Consider the following 20,761-nt stretch of genomic DNA (forward strand, 5'->3'; position numbering starts at 1 on the left):
TGTTTCAGTCAAACAGCATGACTGGCCTCCTCTATCAACTCATGCAGCTTTAAGGAGTGATATGGAGTTTTACTGAGTTAATACCAGCCCAGCCTTTCTCTTAATGCTTGGCTAGCTGATGGTTCCCTGATTGCTTTGCTTAGTCTTTGTTTATCCATGTGTTATGGACTGTATATTTGTGGGAGATTTCCCATTGCCTACTCATTTTGCTCATGAACAAATGGACACACTCTGAGGTCAATGTTGTTGTTTATTTCCTTGCTTGTTTTCATTTGCTATGGAAAGTGCTATATATAGCCTCTTTCTAGTGTGCTTTCAAAATAGATTTATTATTCTTACCTTGTTGTCTGCTTCCTGAAGCCAATCGGAAGCTGTGCTTTGGTTTCCGAACGTTTTGGAAGTCGAACAGACTTCCGGAATTGATTCCGTTTGACTTCCAGGGTACGACTGTATTCTGCACCCCACATCCATGCACCTTTGAACCATGCATCTATCTTTGTTACAGGATTAATTAATGCAACATTTTAATAGAATTTTGCCCCTCCGAATGCAGTTTCAAGTGGCAATATTCTTTATATGGAATGGATCTGGGCAATAATTTGTTGAGAACTTCATGAAAACACACAGCCTGAATCGTGTGCTTCTGGAGGTGAACGTATGAGATCAAAGGAGCAATTTATATCTGGGGTTGGGGCAAAAGGTTTAGCATTTTTCTTCGAAATTGATTCTTACCGTGTGCGCGCGTTACAAGCAAGGAATGGGAGTACACGTGGTCCTGTTCCTTCTCCACTGGTGGCAGCCTGCTGTCCAAGGTAATTAGCGTTGCCATTTGTGTGCAACACAGTGGCATTTTCAGCAGAGAGATCTCCAGCCCCAGGTTGCTTTCCTCAGCATGCCTCGGCATTAGAAAAAAAAACACCTGCTTTTAGGGAACTGCGAGGAGAGGAAAATGGGAAAATATTCTCGCTTTTATTGACAAGTTAAGTATTCTGCACTTAGATATGTTCAGAATCTGGATCATACAGTGTTCGAGCTCCTGCGGAGTTAATTGGGCTATTTCATTTGGATATGTTAAAAACAGCAGAAGGCAACTAAAATAAGTCCACTTTCTTTTTAGCATTACAAATGGCAATCATGCAGCGCAACTATTCAGAAGTCAATATTAAGAAGGTGTCGTTGCAATTACTTTGCAACAGGGGCTGCTGGGGGGTTTTCTTCAATAAGGAAGGACTGAAATCTCTCACACAAAAGTATATTTAAAAAAATGAAACAGAATAATCTGAACATTTACTTTCTCCTCATATATTGTGCATTGCCTGGACAGAGATACTGTGACCTGTGCACTGGCCACCTCACATCTGGACTGCTGAAATCTCCTCAGAGGCTGCCCTTAAAGTTGGATTGGAAACTGCAGTCGGTGTATAATCCACAGAGGTTAAACCACAGAGCCTAGGACTTGCCATTCAGAAGGTCAGCGGTTTGAATCCCCGCGACGGGGTGAGCTCCCATTGCTCTGTCCCAGCTCCTGCCCACCTAGCAGTTCAAAAGTACGCCAAAGTGCAAGTAGATAAATAGATACCGCTCCGGTGGGAAGGTAAATGGTGTTTCCGTGCGCTGCTCTTAGTCATGCTGGCCACATGACCCGGAAGCTGTACGCCGGCTCCCTCGGCCAAGAAAGTGAGATGAGCGCCGCAACCCCAGAGTCGGTCACGACTGGACCTAACGGTCAGGGGTCCCTTTACCTTTACCTTACAAAGCCCTGAACAAATTTTGGACCATAATACCAAGGGCAGACCTGTATAGGGAAACTTTTCAAGGTTTAATGTTTTACTATGTTTTTATGTATGCTGGAAACTGCATTATTATTATTATTATTATTATTATTATTATTATTATTACCTGAATGCACCTGTCTGTCTAGACGTGTGTGTTCATGTGTGCTAAGTACCTGGCAGGCAAAACAAACATGACAAACTTCAGAAGTTACTATTCTCTGTATGTGTAAGACATACATCACAACCAGATTATCTTTGTAAAGTAGCTAAAAGCACATCTGTGAAACATTCCTGAGGCTGGTCACATCTTTTTTTGGTCATGTCTTCTGCATTATGTGCTCCCATAGTTGAACTTATCAGGTTGCAGTAGGCATGTGTCAATCTGAATTTTTCTGTGGTTTCTTACTGTAGATCACAACACAGGGAAGAAAAGTAACCTAATATAGCAAGAGATCCCCCCCATCCCGAACTTTGGTGACACTGGTACCAGCCAGACCCCAGCCTCATCTCCTGAAAGGCATTCAGGAAATTCTGAGTTCCTCACCTTTTGCATAGAAGTCAGCACATGCAAATTTAGTTTCCAAGTGAAGTCTATTCACTCCCTGAATGGAGGCCATCAAGAAGATAATGTTAGATGATTTGAAGGCAGAGAGCAGAGAAAATATAACCAGTTCAGTCACAGCCCACTGGAATGCTAGACTTTCAAATGCTTAATTTGCAAGATAGGCAAGGTGAGAAATGGGCAGTAACTCTGGGGGAAGACAACAGAAAGTATAGGAATTGGTCATCTCAAAGCCCCTTACCTAAAATTTGTAGTCAATGATGACTGGCAGAATCCGAGACCAGGGAGAAGAGTCGATGGAAGAAGATTGGAAAAAAATTAAAGTATATTTACAGAAATATTGCAAAATTAATGAATGCTAGAAGAATACTGGAATGAAGTTACATGGTTTTAGCAGAAGTGTTATTAAGAATTATATGAATATTAATTGTTAATGTGCTAAAGTGGAAAATTTAAAGTTAAACTGTGCTAGGATAAATTATAGAACAAAAATTGAGAAAGAGGGAAAGGATTTGTTGAATTAGCTAATTTGAACTAGAATACAAAAAAGGGAGGTGTGAGGAAGTCGAGGAAACAAGCATATGAAAGATAATGAAATGAAAATTGGATGTGTTTTTAAGTGTTTTAATTTTTTCTTCTTGTTTTGTGGTATTGTTTTTTCTTTTTATTTTTGTCGTATTGTTTGTTAAATTTTCATTGTTTCTTTTTTCTTTTTGTAACTATTAAACTTTTAATAAATATCTTTTTAAAAAAATTGTAGTCAATGGCTCTCTTAGTTGCAACAAGGACCTTCATTCAGCTCAGAGTCACAAGAAATGAACACACACGTGCTTAAGGAAAGCTATACTCTTCCTCCCTTGCCGTCCATTTCTTAGCTTACTATTATTGTGAGCCCTACTGACAAAACTGCCACACTCACTTTTGTAGGCTTTTGAGACTAGATAGGGATTCTTCCACTCTTTAGATCAATGGTGGCATTTGCTGCTTGCTTAAATTATAATTTCACTGTCTGAAACAGCATTTATGTCTTCTGTCATGTTCATTTCGTATAATAAACCAAGCTTCCTTTGTTCACGTGTCTCTTGAGAATCTAATAGTAAAACTATTTATTTGCCTTTAAACATTACTGGGTTGCCCAGCTGATAGTTAACATGGTGGTAGGATCACCCACCCAGGACAAAAAATATATCAGGTGTCAGGAGTTTTACTTAGGCAGGAATAGAAGCAAACATATATTCATAAACAGACACAAGTTATAGCTCTAGCAAAAGATACCCAACCTCCTGATAGTGTGTGCATGGCTACACGTGAGTGCTGGACACATGTGTGAGTTCAGACATGTACTGTGACAAATGTCATCCATTTGTTTATTTAAAACATTTTAATGCTGCCCTTAAGACTGATTCCACAGCTTACAAGAGGAAAAAGAAAACATCTAAAATCAAACAACAGCTGGCAGATCAAAGATCATCAAGTCAATATCTTTCGATCGTTGCACTCAAATAGAACACGCTCCATTGATGTGGAGATCACTATGGTCCTGTGATATCCCTTTTTAATCAGCATCAGTTTGCCATGTTCTCTGCAAGAATGCTGCAAGGTGAGAGTGATTCCTATGAAAATCAATTGGAGCTGCTTCCCCAGGTTCCAGCAGAACTCTTGTTAAGAGCAAGATAGGCTCTTAAAAGCTTAAAATAAAGAACAGAGTCCTCTGGCAATGATCTGATTTGCAAGATTGGGTGCATCATCCTTTTTGTATGAAGCTTTCCAGACCCCTAATAATAACGGAGGCCTGCTAAAAATTGTTTTCATTTTAACCACATTACTAAACATGTGGTGTTGCCAGATTTAGTTTCGTGCTATCATAGCTGTCAAGGGTAGATGTTGGTTTTTCTATGTGCTATAAACAAACAAAACAATATATATTGCATTGAAAAGCAGGAGGATTCCTGGTGTTCGGATGAGATTATCTTAATGATGAGACATTAAGGTCTTCCTGGAAATTGAAACACACAGAGCTGTGATACTGTGAAAGCTCCATCTGTTTCTTCTGCATCAAAGCCTGAACACTTCAGTGCACCTTGAATGTGGTGCCAAACTGTTCTGATAAATGTGCTAGAAATAGAGCAAAAAGGTTACTGGAAATGTGAGACAAAACTTGTAATGTGATACTGAAATCTGTGAAGTGATAAGGCCCTCATTCAAGAAAAAGCTTTCGGTTCAACACACTTCTGGCCACCTAGAGTCAGTCCAACCCCCAACCCCGCTTATAAGTTTTAGGATGAATGACATACTGTGCCAAACTGACAAGGACCATTTCTCAGATGTTTCACCCCTTGGTTACCAGCTGTTTTGGAGGCAAAATCCCTCTGAGAAAGAATAGAATCAGAGTGACTACTATCCCTTGCTCCCCAAAAGCCCCGTTTGAATGCTGGGAAATTCAAAATGGCGGTCGCCATAAAAAATGGCTGCTCAGTGATGGCTGCCATTAGACTGGGCAACAGCTGAATATAAAATTCATGTTGAATTGCTGTTTTAGGGGTTGTTTTTAAAAGTCTGGAACAGATTAATCTGTTTTGCATTACTTTCTATGGGAAAGTGCGCCTTGGTTTTGGAACGCTTTGGTTTTAGAATGGACTTCCGGAATGGATTGAGAACCAAGGTACCACTGTATTGATTTAGAAGAGTGGTTTGCAGAGGGGCATAGCCCAGAGGGGAAAAGCTGGGAAAGACTGGGTGAGGAACAGCTAGAAGAGAAAACACCAGGAGACAGCTGGCAGATTCAGTGTCCTTGGACAGCATTCCTGACCCCCAACCCTTCTCTTAAGACTAGACAGGCTTTGAGAGTGATAGAACAGAGAGCGCAACAGCAACAAGCTCAGATTACCCGACATAGGTGTGATGTAGATTAATGGGGATGGAGGGGTGAACCTTAACTGGGAGCAACACCATTTCTAGAGAGATATGCATTCCTTTGTCTCTTGCTGTGATTATTAAGGAAACTAACTGGTAAGAACGCTCCTTTCATTTGATCTGCTCATTTACTGCCACCAGGGGAGGGATCCAATTTCCCGAAGCCTGACACTTGCGGAGGGTGTGGGGGGGGGGGGAAAGGAGAGAAACTCTTGGCACAGTTCAGTGCTGTGTTTCTATAACACCCCCTAACTTTTCAAAATATAGAAGAAACACCAACAGGAATGAGCTCTGGATTTAAATAATAGGTGCTGATGATTTGGTTTTTTGTTGCAAGTATGGGCCATTCTGTACACTGGAAGCTCCCCAAAGCACAAGCCTGCTGAGCCCCATTGCAAGGTGTGTTGGTCAAGATCTGCAGAACCACAGGTAACCGGGTGAGTCAGTGTAGTGGGAGGATGCAAAAGAACATGGCTCTTTCTCTTCCACCTCCAGTGAAATGGGCCCGTTTCATTCATTCACCGCCTTAGAGCTACATGCATATTATTCCATTTTTGTTCACACTGTGAAAAATATTAAGAGAGAGAGAGGGGGGAAAAACAACTACAATGCCCTTTCAATACAAAGCACAGTCGCAACTGATACAGCTGAAAAGCACTTTTTCCATTACAGGAACTGTAATTGTTACTTCATGTGGTTTTCAGATATGAAAAAAACTGTATCACTACCATGGGAATGTAAAATTAGTATTTTAGAAATGCATTGTAAAAACGTATTTCATTAGCGTGGATTCACACGGAACCTTCGAGGATACAGTACATGATCCGAGAAGGGAGCGCTAGACTTGCATACACTTCAACTTTTTCTACCCAAAACCCCACCAGGCTGATGCCTGCACACTGACACCCACCCACTTGCTGCCAGAGCCCAGGGCACCTTCCCCAAAAATGGAGTTGTTCCACTTAAAACGGGGCGCTTGGCCGACTGAGGTTGCGGCGCTCATCTCGCTTTATTGGCCGAGGGAGCCACCGTACAGCTTCCAGGTCATGTGGCCAGCATGACTAAGCCACTTCTGGTGAACCAGAGCAGTGCACGGAAACGTCGTTTACCTTCCCGCAGGAGCAGTACCTATTTATCTACTTGCACTTTAACGTGCTTTCAAACTGCTAGGTTGGCAGGAGCAGAGACCGAGCAACGGGAGCTCACCCCGTCGCAGGGATTCGAACTGCCAACCTTCTGATCGGCAAGCACTAGGCTCAGTGGTTTAGACCACAGCGCCACCCACGTGCTGACCTCTAAAGCCCTAAACAGCCTCGGCTCAGTATACCTGAAGGAGCGTCTCTATGCCCATCGTTCAGCTGGGACACTGAGGTTCCAGCGCTGCGGGCCTTCTGGCAGTTCCCTCACTGTGAGAGGTGAGGTTACAGGGAACCAGGCAGAGGGCCTTCTCAGTAGTGGAACGCCCTCCCACAACTACCTGCCCTGTTTAGGGAAGTTTTTAATGTTTTATTGTGTTTTTAATATTCTGTTGGGAGCAGCCGAGAGTGGCTAGGGAAACCCAGCCACATGGGTGGGGTGGAAAGAAAGAAAGAAAGAAAGAAAGAAAGAAAGAAAGAAAGAAAGAAAGATTAGGTTTTGTTCTGAACAATTATCCATATAACACACACACACACACACACACACACACACACACACCTCGCCCCGGGATGTTCGCCACTGAAGAGACACAACATCCTATTTGGGCATATCAGAGGCTGGCAAGTGACACAGATTGGGAATCTTTTCTTGCTCAAGAAATATCAGAACTATGGAGAGATAAACTTCAGTGCTCCCATTCTAAAAACAATTTAGATTATATGGGATTGTATTTCCGGATGTCTGGTGGAAGAGAAGCGTCTCCTCAATATTTTTGAGCTGAGACCTAATGCCTTGTTACCAACCACTAACATGAGTAAATCAGATCATTGTGTGTTGCTATGGCAATCCCAGGCACAGAAAGCACAGTCATTTGCGAAGCTGCCAATGAGGAAGACCTTCCTTCCTCTAAGAGAGGGAGTCTGCAACAACAGCACAGAGCATCGTGCTACATGTGGTGTGGGCCTGGTAGCAGGTTAATCATAACATTCAGCATAGAAGGTGCTGCCTCAGGTGTAGTGCGAACCAGAACTACATGAACAGATTTCAGGAAGGGTTGCCAGTTCAGGAGTCTAAACCTGAATCCTAGGGGCAGCCCCTAGTGATGTCATAGGAGATGGCCCCCAGTGATGTCATAGGATGGGCTCTCATGATGTCATTAAGTATGAAGCATTAAGTGTTAACCACAATGTCTAACCAATGAGAAACTCATAGAATGGTAGAATTTTAGAGTTGGAAGGAAACTCTACAACTCTGCAAGGGAACTTTTGCTTTCAGTTATCTATGCTCTCTGCCTTACCGCAGTCATGCTAAGTAACACCATGATTATCACTTTAGAACATGGTGTATCAGCCTGTCCTCCTCACCGACGCAATATGGTGAACAGTGAAATGCTAACTAGAATGGTCAATTTGCTAGAACAGATGTTCAGATATGAATGTAGTGTATATTAGTCTTTTTATAACATAAAACACCAGTCGTTGATGAGAAAGAAACAGACTGTTTAATTTCAAAAATTATTTTGGCTGACAGTAAAACACTTGTTTATGAAAATACTCTCAGATTAATAATATTGTACATTTAAAAGCCAATGGGCGGTACTCAACTTCGTTTTAGTCAGAGTATACCTACTGAAATTAATGGGGCTAACGCAGTCATGTTCATTAATTCCAGTATGTCTACTCTAAGTAAAACTTAGTTGAATACCAGCCATCGTATTTATTGTGCAAAGAGTCAGAAAGGAGGCCACCAATATCTCGGAAAGAGACTGAATTCGTTTCAGATTTGTCTTTAGAATATTTTGAATGATTGTCATAATTTGATAGCACATCAGTTAGATTATTCTGAAGCACTCTTGTGTTGCTAGTGAAATACACCGGGATTATGAATGCAGAAGTGAAAAGAGACTTCTCGCAAGAGTACGACTCACAGATTAATCCAAGCTTGAGTGTGTGTGGAGAGTCAGAACTGCTTCCAGGTTATCATTCAGAGACATTTTATAAAATATGCTCTCCGCCCCCCCCCCCCGCAACCCAGACCATTGAGGGGTATGTGTGTGGCTTGGAGAGGCTAAGGATGGATTAACCCATTTTCCAGCAAAATGCATGTGCAAAGTTGCTTTGACATGGGCATCTTCCACTAAAGAAGTCTTAATATTTTATTTTGCTGCAGGGTTATATCTGAAGTTTTCAAATTTAAAAATTCGGCTGCAACATTTTTTAGGTATGGAAATGGTGATCGCTAATAGGGTATACATAAATAACAAATTTACGCTATTTTACATAAATAGCAAAATGATTACTAGTAAATTATAGGCACTAACAATCTCAATAAATTATTTCACTGTTTAAAATTTTATTTATAAATAAGATTTCTAACTAGTTAAATAATTTTGGGTAAAGCCAGCTAAATCATATTCAGAGCAGACCCACCAAAATCAATCTATTCAAGTTGTCCGTTGCTTTCAGTGGGTCAGAGTAGATATCCGACATTAATCATAGAGTAATACTGGCTATCACCCTTTGACAGAAAGCACTGACGATTCTCTCTCGTTCATTTTTAGGAATCCTAAAAAAAGGTTCATAAAGGCTCGCACCTTTGTTAAGCTACATTTATTTGCATAGAAAAATATTTACCATAGGCAATTAACTATCACAGGAGAGAAATGGCATTTATTTCAAATTGAAAAAGATAGCTAAAAAGTATCTGTGGGTTATTGCAACAGTACAAGAATACAAGATGCTCCCATTTAATAAAAAATGTAAAAGAAGCTGTGAAAGCTAAAGCAGGCTACAAAACAGAAGGCGCCTCCATTTCCTCTTCTTCACTGAGCTATGTTACAGCTATGTTGCCTCTGAATGCTTTGATTCTTTATTTTCTCATTTAAGCATCACCACCGCCAAGTGTGTTTCTATAGGCTTCTGCCTCCGCTCATCACAATCTTGTTGTCAGGTAATTGTCCTGAACAATTGTTTCTTGTTTCACAACAGAGTCACTACTACTGAAGTCCTGCTCCTTGTCCAGAGAATCCTTTGGTGTGGGCAAATTAGCTTTCTTCATTTCAGAAGGAGCATCTTTCTCATCCACCTTTGAGTCCAGCGCCTCATTTCTGGCCTGATTATGAGTGCCTACGGTACAGCTTTCGCTGAGTTCCCGAACGTTGAGTTCACAGTTCACAACCAATGCTTTCACTCCCATATCAGGAGTTTTCTCACATTCTTCTGTTTGTTGGCGGGAAACCTCTTCAGAAATCGAGTAGATACTCGTCCTTTGCTCAGCACTTTTGGATTGTCTGTGAAATAACCCAAACTTCTTCACATCACTCATAAAATTCACTTTCCTCTGCTTTTCCTTGGAGGAAACTCTCGTCATCATGGCTGACCCATTGCTGTGGCTGTGGGCTTCAGAGGCTCTTGCCACTGCTTTGGGGTGAATCATTGAAGTTATGTCAAAAAGGCTAAGGTTTCTCTTCTTAATTTTCTCATCTCCTCCATTTTCATTTCCTTCATCAGATTCCGGCAAAGAGGATTCTTCTCTGCTGACTTTCGAGGACTGTATATTAGACAGCTTGTTTCCTTTTAACAAACCCAGGACTTCAAAGCGGAAACTGGAAATATCTTGCTTTAACTCCTAAAACATTAGAAGAAAAATGCTATGCTTAACGTGAAAGGAATTGTAAATAAATAAATAGCCACCCTTCATCCGAAGATCTCAGGGCAGTTCACAAGATAAATGCTGGAATATCATTAAATTGCTATTTTAATAAGTATATTGCTATTTACGAGTAGCAGAAATGCTTTCAGCTGTTGAGAACTGAAACTTGGGTTTGGGGATGCACTGTGGGTTTTGGAGGGGGAAGGGGAAAATAAATAAAAGTTCACTTGAGGCCATTTATAGTATTCCAAGTTCTCCACATCCCTACTTAGTCAATTGTTTCACGCAAGGTGAATACAGTTTGCCTATGGAAAGGTGCAAAAGACATCATAAAGTTTAGCTCTCACGATTTTTTCACAAACCCTTCCCTACTATTTTATGAGATCATTAAGTGACAGTGTTTTCCTCACAAGGCATCCAGATTTCATGGGTTGGCTATGCTTCTAGGTCTTGGTTCATTTCTACATCCAGTAAACCCTACAGACTGTCTGTGTTTCTATTTTTAATGTTTCATATTTGATATTAGACACTGTACTTGAAAACTGAAAATTGTTGCATTACAATGTATTTCATGTATGTTTTGTGTGTAAATGCACTCAACTTTCAGTGGCAAATATCTTAGATTATTCCCCACCACCACCACCACATGAAGCTCTTTAATGTTTTGATTCATTGTTATTAAGGTGTCCAACATAAGAGCAGTCACCTTAAAATTCTCTTCAGTCAACCCCTCTTCAGTTTTAGCATCTCTTATCATTGCAGCCACGTATCTCTTAACCAGATTTCTCATGACCTCCTGAAAGATAAGAACAGTCCAATTTTGACAGCACTTCTAACTGTCCTGCTTGACATTTGATGTATCAGAAATTTCATCACCTTTTGCTTTAAATTATGCCATTACAAAAAAAGGACTAAAACAATCATTATATGTAGAGCAATTGCCAGCTGGTCCCTTTTCTGAGAAACAGATTCTGCCACACAGGAGTCGTAGGGATCCAGGGAAACCTGTCTTCATTTTGACCCTTGTTTATAGAAAAATTAAATTTGTGCAGGTGCCATGTTTTGAACTGAGCTGAAGGGCCACAACAGCCCTTAGCTTGGGCCCCTGACTTGCTCTAGCACAAGTTGAGACATAGGCAAAAAGGTCATTAATTTTCACAGTGAATGGCACTGCTCACTCCCATTTACTTGTGATCTGACATATACAGTGGTACCCCGCAAGACGAATGCCTCGCAAGACGGAAAACCCGCTAGACGAAAGGGTTTTCCGTTTTTCAATGCGCTTCGCAGGACGAATTTCCCTATGGGCTTGCTTCGCAAGACGAAAATGTCTTGCGAGTCTTGAGATTTTTTTTCGCTCCCCACCCCCTTTTTCTAAGCCGCTAAACCGCTAATAGCCTTTTAGCAGCTAATCCGCTAATCCCTTAAGCGTTTAATAGCCGCTAATAGCCACTAAACCGCTAATAGCGCTAATCCGCTAAGCCGCTAATAGGGTTGCTTCGCAAGACGAAAAAACCGCTAGACGAAGAGACTCGCGGAACGAATTAATTTCGTCTTGCGAGGCACCACTGTACTAGGAGCTGAGATGCATAAGGGAGGCAATGTTACATAGACACAGTTGATCTTCACACTTTACTTGTGTTAACAGTTGGGAGAAAGCAATTGAAGTAAATACATTTGAAAGTAGCTTGCATTAGCCCAAAGGTGGATGCTGTCCATTACTTTCAATGAGATGATCATCTGGCTGTACAACCAGATATTCAAGCAAGTGAGGATGCCTTCCTGGCTTTCAATGAGATGTGCAACTGCATATACAGTGGTACCTTGGTTCTCAAACTTAATCCGTTCCGGATTAAGCAAGATGCAGCTTCCGATTGGCTGCAGGAGCTTCCTGCACTCAATCGGAAGCTGCGTCGGATGTTCGGCTTCCAAAAAACGTTCGCAAACCGGAACATTTACTTCTAGGTTTGCAGCATTCAGGAGCCAAGCTGTTTGAGTACCAAGGTACCACTGTATATTCATTTGCAAATTCCCCAGGCACTAAGGTTTGCACCTGCAACTGAAAGCATTTATTCTTGGACAGCATTGGGCAGAAGATAAGCTCGAATAATTGTACCCAACAATGGAACGGCAATATCTATGTTGGAAACTAAATCGGTATCCTATCCTGAGTGACATCCTGAGCAAAATGCTCAATTTCTTCCAGTAAAAAAAGTAAAAGATGAGATTGGTTACCTGATATTGATTATGCCTTCTCAAATTATCAGCTGCACGCCTCTGAAAATAAAGAACATAAATTAGCTGGAATGATATTTGAAAAGCAATTATGTCTGAATAGCAGAAATGTCCACCGTGGCCAAAATCATCCACAAAAGGTCTGCCTCAAAATTGGGCTTAATTTGATGCAAACCTTTTGTCAAAAAGATAATATCCAAGGAAGAATATGAATAGTGCTACATCTTAATGTGAAGTCCATGTCAATTTTACAGGAAAGACCCATTCACAAGAGCTCCCAAATTAAACCTTTTACTTCAAGGAAAGTAATACTTGGCTATGATTGATGGCCAAAGAAGAAGAGAAGAAGAAGAAGATTGATTGCTTAAGACAGCTACAAAATGATGAGTAGAAGTGAATATGGATCAACTTCAGTGCCCAGGAAAGGCTTTAGGATTTTGAAAACAGAGGCCACTATCAGATCACTTTTTGGATCTAGCTCTGGCTCATGGAAATTGGGCAGTGTACACAGAGGAGACATGAGACAGTCAGTAAAGAGAAACTTTGACTGAAAATTTAATGTGTGTGTGTGTGTGTGTGTGTGTGTGTGTGTGTGTTAGGGGTGATATAAGACCTTATGGAGAATGTGCATATAATCTGCCCATGAAGAACGAATTGTGTTCATTTCCTGGTCAATATACATAAACCAATAGGCCTTGGGGAATATGCATGCATCAACTGTATTTTGTACATCCTCCAGTCAGTATGCACAGCTTCCAAGAAACATGCTCTTGTCTTTTTTTAACCCATCTCTTGTTCAGAAGTGTGAAATCTGTGCCCCCACCCCTGCTTCTGGCCCACTCCCTAATCTTACATGGCTTACAACATACCTTCCCTGTGATCAGCCAAGCATTGGAAAGAGGGGGTAGGTCTTCAGATAAATATTTATTTATTCATTCTGTTAGGGATTGTGCAGAATGGCCAGAGAGTGCACAAAATACAGTTAGAGAGATTTAATCAATTTTCCCAAAGGCCTGTTGGGGTGGGATTGGGGGTTTCATTTATTGACCAGGAAAGGTGCACAATTCCCTCTTCATGGGCAGATTCTTCAGGAGGTCTAGTGAATGAGCACAATGGCCAGTTTTTATGCATATTAACTGCTCATCTTACATTACATCTAACATATACGTTTAGGAAAAATATCCTTTGTAATGAGGAAAAGAAAGTGGCAAAATAGTGACTTGGGAGATGCATGACTACAGCCGTGCTGTGTGTGGGTGGGTGGGTGGGTGGGTGCGTGTGTGCAATTCCACACTTTATATGGCAATTAACTCAGGCTGACTATTGAATGTCCAATCCTGATTCCCTGATGTGTGTATTGCTATGATACACATGCACAAACATTACTAATTCAGCAGACTTTTTACATGATAGTAAGTCGGGAGTTGTCATTTATAGCTTTTTGGTAATTGGGGATTGTTTGGGGGAAAGTTATTTTAAGATGTCAAAGTTACAGTATGTCTTTCCAAATTCATAACACCTCTCATTATTTTGGTGGTGATAGGCAACACCGATCAGTTCTGGTTTCACTTAACCAGAAAAGGGAAGGGGTGGATATTTTCATTTTGTGCTTGTCTCCCAACCGTGATATGAGATAGATGGAAAATAGTAGTGCCCAGGCTGGCTTTTTGCCCAACATGCTGGTGTCTAATATCTATGATAACACCTAAACATAAAGAAAGGCAGGTGGTGAGGAAAACGGCAATTATTGCTTACCCCAATTGTTCCAAAACTTTCAGGTTTCTTTCTGATTTTTTTCCTGAACACTTGTCTCCACAGCCATCTGATCAGGTACCAGAGAGATTTGGGACTTGGTATGACATTAAACGGAGTAGGCAGAGTCCCTCCTTCTTCGAAGTAACTCATCCAAAGTTTTGTTCGAGCAAATTTCCATTCAATGTCTGCATGATCCTAAATACAGGAAATATGGAACCATATTTTCATTTCTTATTGGAGAGAGCTGAAATTCTCCCTCTCTACCTGTTTTTACACAGGTGCTGAAAACCTTTTTAGGCCATCAGGTATGTTACAGATAAGGGTTTTTATGTTGTCTCCTTTGCTTTTAAAGCAAAAATTTGAGTTATTTTTATTCTAGAAACTGGACCCTATTTGGATCACGGCTGTGTTACAATGAGAAAGGAACCTCCTCAAGTTGTTACTCTATACCAAATTAGAATCCCCTGTAGCTTTTTTAGGGGAAGCACAATTATGTGGGGAGATCAAATCATGGATTTTCCACATAACTTTTACTTTGGTTCTAGGAAAGGGGGAAATAGATATAGATCTTGAAGGCAGAGAATATCTTTTTCAAAACCTGATCTGTAAAGCTACTTGAGGAGCCTTTTCTGCTGAAGAGGAGGATGGAAAATAATAAATAAACAAGGACACAGAAGTTAAAAGTAAAGAAAGAAGTAGGTGTGTTCAATGTATGATAAGTAAAGCAAATTGAATGGTATGGGGAAGAATGCAGGGAAAAAGGAAAGAACAAATGAAGAAAAACAGAAATGAGAATAATGGGAAGAAGATAGAGAGACCCAGACAGATTTGGTCTTCTCAGTACAAGGAAAAATTAAAGTATGAATGTAAGTTGATGAAAGTGAGAAGCATCTAGAATAGAATCAAATGTATATAAGAGAATTTAGGTGTAATAAGATGGCTAGCTAGGAACAGCAAGTCAGTAACACTTTGGCATAATTTGGCAAAACTAGAAATCTCAGCTTTCTTGCTTAGAAAAGTAGGTTCTTTATATGTCCCCCAATGCTGAATACTGATTAAATTATGAGATGCTGGGTGCTGAATACCAAATGGTATGCAAAGCCAGGCTTATTTAATTTTGCACCTGGTGAAAAATTATTCCTGCTGGAATGCTCAGGTAGCTGATTTCTGCTTCTTTGGAGGCTAGAGCACATTCAAGGGAACCTAATTTTGTAAGCATACAGGGCTTATTGTTCTCAAACAGCTGGAATTTTGGTCAACTGACAGATACGGCTTTCAAAGTGAACAAGAATCAAACCAAGGAACTGACAGCAATGAGCTGATAGGAATTGTTCATCATAGCTATCAACATGTTGAGAAGGACGACCAGAGAGATGACATTGTAGGTCCCAAACATGGTGGCCCCAACAAACTCAGTGAATTCATGTCGTGCGTCTACATTGGTCACATAAAGGTTGATGAGCCCAAACACGGACCAAAACAGTGACTGGAGAGTTTCAAACAAACTGCAAAGAAAGAAAAAAAGAAAAGGAAAAGTCTTAAAGAAAACAGAAGCATCTCATTTATTTTAAATACTATATCCTCACCCCAAACTTTAATTAAAACCTTTAAACTTAAAACAGCAAATGAGACATTTAAATCTAATTAAGCTATAGCCCAGTTCTAGGCTGTGCTCACTGGGATTCGAGCATTGATTAGAACATGGGGAAATCAGGTCCTCTTGCAAAGCCTCAATGGATCATAAAGGGATTTTGGGTAACAGGGAAATAGCAAAGAGGGAGGGTGGGGCAGGCTATCTATCGTCCCTGGCATAGCATCCTAAGGGCACGTTGGTACCAGTGGAAACAGTGCAGCTATATAGGACTTGGTGGCTTTTACATGGCACTAGATTAGGTATTGAAATGCAAATTGGGGCTTGCAGTTCACTACTGCAATTAGGGTGAAACTAGATGTTACAAATAAACACTGAGCTGCCGCTGAAAAACATCATCCCCCAAGGGTTGCGCAGAGCTGCCTGCGCTCCCGAGCTTCCCGGAGAGCTGCCTGCATTCCGAAGCCTGGGGCGCGCTGAAGAGCGCGCCCGGGCTTCGAGCAGCTCTCCACAAGCCTGGGGAGACCGGCGCAGCACCCTAGGCTTGCGGATAGCAGGCTGTTCTGGGGGCTGGGGTCGGGGGAAGCTCGGGCTTCCCCTGCGCCAGCCCCGTGCCTGGGGGGGAAATAATTTTTTTTTCTTTATTCCCCCCCCCCCAAAAAAACCTAGGTGCGTCCTATGGGGCGGTGCGTCCTATGGGGCGAAAAATACGGTATGCTGCCTACATGCAGGAAAACGCACAGGATGAGAATTCATCTGTACACAATGTAAGTTTTGCTGCATGTTACAGAAAGGAATAACTTGAAACAATGCTGTCACTTTGGGTGGCAGCTCCATTTCATCATAACGTCTAGATCTCCTATTACATTTTCTCAGTCAAATTTTTGGTACTGATTCTTTCACATCTGGGTTTTTTTTTAGCAGCATTAAAGGTATGAGTCATAAGAATATAAGCAAAGCCTGCTGGATCAGGCCAAACTTCCAAGAGACTGCGATCTACTCCCACTATAAAAAAAACTGTTCAGCTTTTTTGGGGGGAGAATGAGCCAAAGTAGTTGTTGAGCTTTTTTTAGGGGGGCAATCGGGGTCCCAGGATCGACCAGGGACACTCCGCGATCGGCCAGTAAATCGCGATTGACCTGTTGGACACTCCTGGTCTACAGAATCCTGCTCTCACAGTGGTCAACCACATGCCTGTGGGGAGCCCACAAGAAGGATTTGAGGACAAGAACCCTCTCCCCTCATGTGGTATCCAGAAACTGGTATTCAGAAGCATTACTGCCTCTGGTCATGGAGCACAGCACAAACCATCGTGGCTAGTAGTCATCAATAGCCTTCTCCTCCAGGAATTTGTCTAACCTTTGTTTAAAGCCATCTAAATCAGTGACCATGACTGCCTCCCATTGAAGCGAGTTCCGTAGTTTAACTATGTGTTCTATGAAGAAGTACAGTGGTACCTCAGTTTTCAAATGTCTCCGCTGACGAACATTTCAGTTTTCGAACATGCCTCGGAAGTCAAACATGTCACATGGCTTCCACTGAGTGCAAGATCCTGAGGCCTAGCTGCTGACTATTGAGTTTTCAGTTTTTGAACGTTTCAGAACTTGAAAGGTCTTCTAAAACAGATTACGTTCAAAAATCGAAGTACCACTGTACCTTATTATATCTGTCCTGAATTTTCCAGGATTCAGCTTCATGAGATTTCCATAGGTTTTAGTGAGATGACAGTGGGAGATTTCCCCCCCTCTCTAGCCACTTTCTCCATGCCATGCATAGTTGCATAAATTTCTATCATGTCACCTCTTGCTCTTCTTTTCTTTAAACTAAGAAGTCCTAAATGCTGTAACATTTATTCATAGGGAATCACTCTTGATCATTTTGGTTACCCTTTTCTGATGCTTTCCCAGACAGCATTTAATATAGTGCTATATTCCCCACAAGAATCCAACAATACCTATTCCTATGTAAGACTGAGCTGGAATTTCTCACTTGAACTCTTTTGGCTCAGATAGGCTTGTGGGTGCCTTCATCTTTTGTGTGTGTGTGTGTGGCAGCAGCAGCAGCGTCAGCAGCAGCAATATCCCTTCCTGTGGCTGTCATTCCCACCCATCCCAAGAAAATCTGTTGTACACTATGTCATGACCTAGTAGCACATCAAGGAAATTTATGGGGCAGACTTTGCTTTTCTGGGGCAACTACCGTTTTTCTTCCAGAAGCCCCCATCCACAGTGTGACGCAGCATCATTCAACAGTGTCCTGGCAGCAAAACTGTGACCACATATTCCGAAACTTTTGTTTAGGAATATCTCTTACCCCCAAGTTACTGATCACTGAACTGGCAGTAATTAATCAAAATGAAAGGTAATCATTTTTGATTAATGCTTCCAGAGGTAAATTCCATATCTTCCAGTCATAAAGTCATCCCAGTCCCTGAAATTTGCAGAAGTCCCTTTTGGTTCTAGAAAGTGTACTTATGGCCCCTTCTCTTTTCCACCAATGAAATGAAGAGTGGTTAAGCAGCAGCAATTAAAGGAACGGAAAACGTGTTCTGTTTCCTCTGCAACCTCATTGTGTCCAAAGGAAGCCTAATTCATCATCTGTATAAGCTATCATAACATTTTAAAACATCCTTCCCCAACTCTGTGCTCTCCAGGTGTTTCTAACTACAACCCCCATCATCCCTGACCACTGATCATATTGGTCTCTCCAGCAGAGAATTAGCCGCCAGACAGTTTTGACGTAGTCTAGCTCACATTATTATTGTTGTCAAACAATAGGTTTTGGTCAATGTTATGTCCTGCCAACCTAGCAGTTCGAAAGCACGTCAAAGTGCAAGTAGATAAATAGGTACCGCTCTGGCGGAAGGTAAACGGTGTTTCCGTGTGCTACTCTGGTTCACCAGAAGCAGCTTAGTCATGCTGGCCACATGACCCAGAAGCTGTCTGCGGACAAACGCCGGCTCCCTCAGCCTATAGAGTGAGATGAGCGCACAACCCCAGAGTCGGTCACGACTGGACCTAATGGTCAGGGGTACCTTTACCTTATGACCAAACCTTTAAGTATCAGTTTGTTGCCTTGTATGTTGTGCATTTAAATTTCTTCCTTAAAATGAAATCAGTTTGCCGCCCTAGACAACTCTCTAGCAACAAATCAACATGGAGCACTGTGCAATACAAAAAGAATACTATGCATCATTTAAGTAGGAAATGCTAACTTACGTTGAAAATGCATTATTTTGATTTTCACACCGAATCCCTTTACAGCGATTGGCATCATTTGTTTCATAATAGAAATATAGCTGGTTAAGTCCATTTGCAAAAGCTAGCAGCACAAGACAGTAGATGAAAAGAAACTTTAAAATGTCCAGTAACATTCTTCCAAGAGAGATCTGCAATGGTCCCAGATGAGAATTTGCAGTGAATAATGAGATCAGGCGCAGAGAACTAAAGATGTTTGCAATAGCAAACAGTGCCTCAGCCACCAGTGTTGGGTGCCACATATCCCAGCTCTGTCTTGGGAGCAGCCCACTGTACTGAAAACAATAGAGTTATGCAAAATTAGCAAGGTCTTTCCCCAACAATACAAAAACCATTATGTTCTGCAATCGCTTTTCATTTCAGCAAGACCATACACTTCCAAGACAGACCCTCAACGAGTAATTGTTAGATGTGACTCCTTTCATTTGCTGCTTCACAATCCTTTTGAGAATACAGTGGTACCTTGGTGCTCAAACGCCTTGGTACTCAAACAACTTGGAACCCAAACACTGCAAACCTGGAAGTAAGTGTTCCGGTTTGCGAACTTTTTTCGGAAGCCGAACTTGCTTCATTTTGAGTGTTACGCTTCCAATTTGAGCGCCACACTTGCATTTTGAGTGCCACACAATCGTTTAGAGTGTTACACTAAGGTCTGTCAGTTTTTGCTATTTATTTCGCATTTTTGTTTCTGTGGCTTTTTGTTTTGTTTTTGTGACCGTGTGACTAATTGATTGATTGTGTGACTGCAATACATTGTTTCTTGCTTTCATTTTATGGATCAATGGTCTCATTGGATAGTAAAATTCATGTTAAATTGCTGTTTTAGGGGCTGTCTGGAATGGATTAATCCATTTTGCATTACTTTCTATGGGAAAGTGCATCTTGGTTTTGGAATGCTTTGGTTTTGGAATGGACTTCTGGAACGGGTTAAGTTTGGGAACCAAGGTGCCACTGTAGGAATAATAATAATAATAATAATAATAATAATAATAATAATAATAATAATTGTACCCTGCCCATCTGACTGGGTTGCCCCAGCCACTGTGGGTGGCTTCCAACACATATAAAAACAGTATTTTGTGAGGTACCCTATATTCTGAACAGATGAACAGTCCTTCGCCTGTAACTGTGACCAGACCACTCCCCTGGAAATTCCCCCCAGATAGTTATTCTGTGTTTTGTTTCTGAATATACACCTTCCAGAATATACACCTTCTTCACAAAAGCTAACTGGCCAGAACTGGGTAGATCTTTTGACATTTCACACGCTACAGTCATTGAGAGAGAGAGCAGTCTCTAAATAAATTTCTAAAACATCACCTAGACTAATCTGCAAAAATCGAAGTTAAAACATCACAAATCTCTTGCGATGATTGCAGTCCTGTGTTCAGGACACTCATTATCTGTGCTATCCAACCAAGTCTGTATAATCCATGTTCCAAAGTTCAATTGTCTTTTACGACCCCACTGGGCACAGTAATCCAGCCAGGGAAAAATGGAGGCAGACTAGGTTTAGGGCACCTTTTCTAGCCCCTCCCCCTTTTTGGAGCCAGCAGAGTGGATCCTAAATAGGACTGCTCAGTCATGGATACAGCTGCTGAGCTACTCAACTGCCTCATTCCTTGAGTCGGAACGAATGAATCTGTATTCACTGCCCATGTGCCGGTTCATGACGAGGGGCTTCCAGATTTCACAGTCCTGCCCCCGTTACCATTTGCCGATTGCCATGGGACTTCTTTGGGTCCGGGATGGGCTTTTGGAAGACGCCCGTGCATGAATTTGTTTTATGTTGCAGTATTCACAGTAAGGCTTTATTCCGATGGCATGAGTATCACAACGACCAATAGGTTCTTATCTGCTGCAGCCTTCATCCGCCTTCACAGCC

General features: G+C 41.5%; 1 protein-coding gene across 2 annotated transcripts in view; it reads right to left on the reverse strand.

Annotated features, from left to right (window-relative positions):
- Positions 1-7,869: 7,869 nt before the first annotated feature.
- TRPC4 (transient receptor potential cation channel subfamily C member 4) overlaps positions 7,870-20,761 on the reverse strand; it is a 59,739-nt gene continuing 46,847 nt past the window's right edge. For both annotated transcript variants that reach the window (XM_083419640.1, XM_083419639.1), the window contains exons 6-11: positions 18,838-19,151; positions 15,338-15,533; positions 14,029-14,223; positions 12,274-12,315; positions 10,745-10,834; positions 7,870-10,014 (exon numbers count right to left, since the gene is read on the reverse strand). In XM_083419640.1, coding sequence (XP_083275766.1) covers positions 9,319-10,014; positions 10,745-10,834; positions 12,274-12,315; positions 14,029-14,223; positions 15,338-15,533; positions 18,838-19,151 — 1,533 coding nt within the window. In that variant the 3' untranslated portion in view covers positions 7,870-9,318. The remainder of the gene's footprint in view (positions 10,015-10,744; positions 10,835-12,273; positions 12,316-14,028; positions 14,224-15,337; positions 15,534-18,837; positions 19,152-20,761) is intronic.

This window comes from Podarcis tiliguerta (genome assembly GCF_965153285.1).
Source record: "Podarcis tiliguerta genome assembly, chromosome: 17".
Lineage (NCBI taxonomy): Eukaryota > Metazoa > Chordata > Lepidosauria > Squamata > Lacertidae > Podarcis > Podarcis tiliguerta.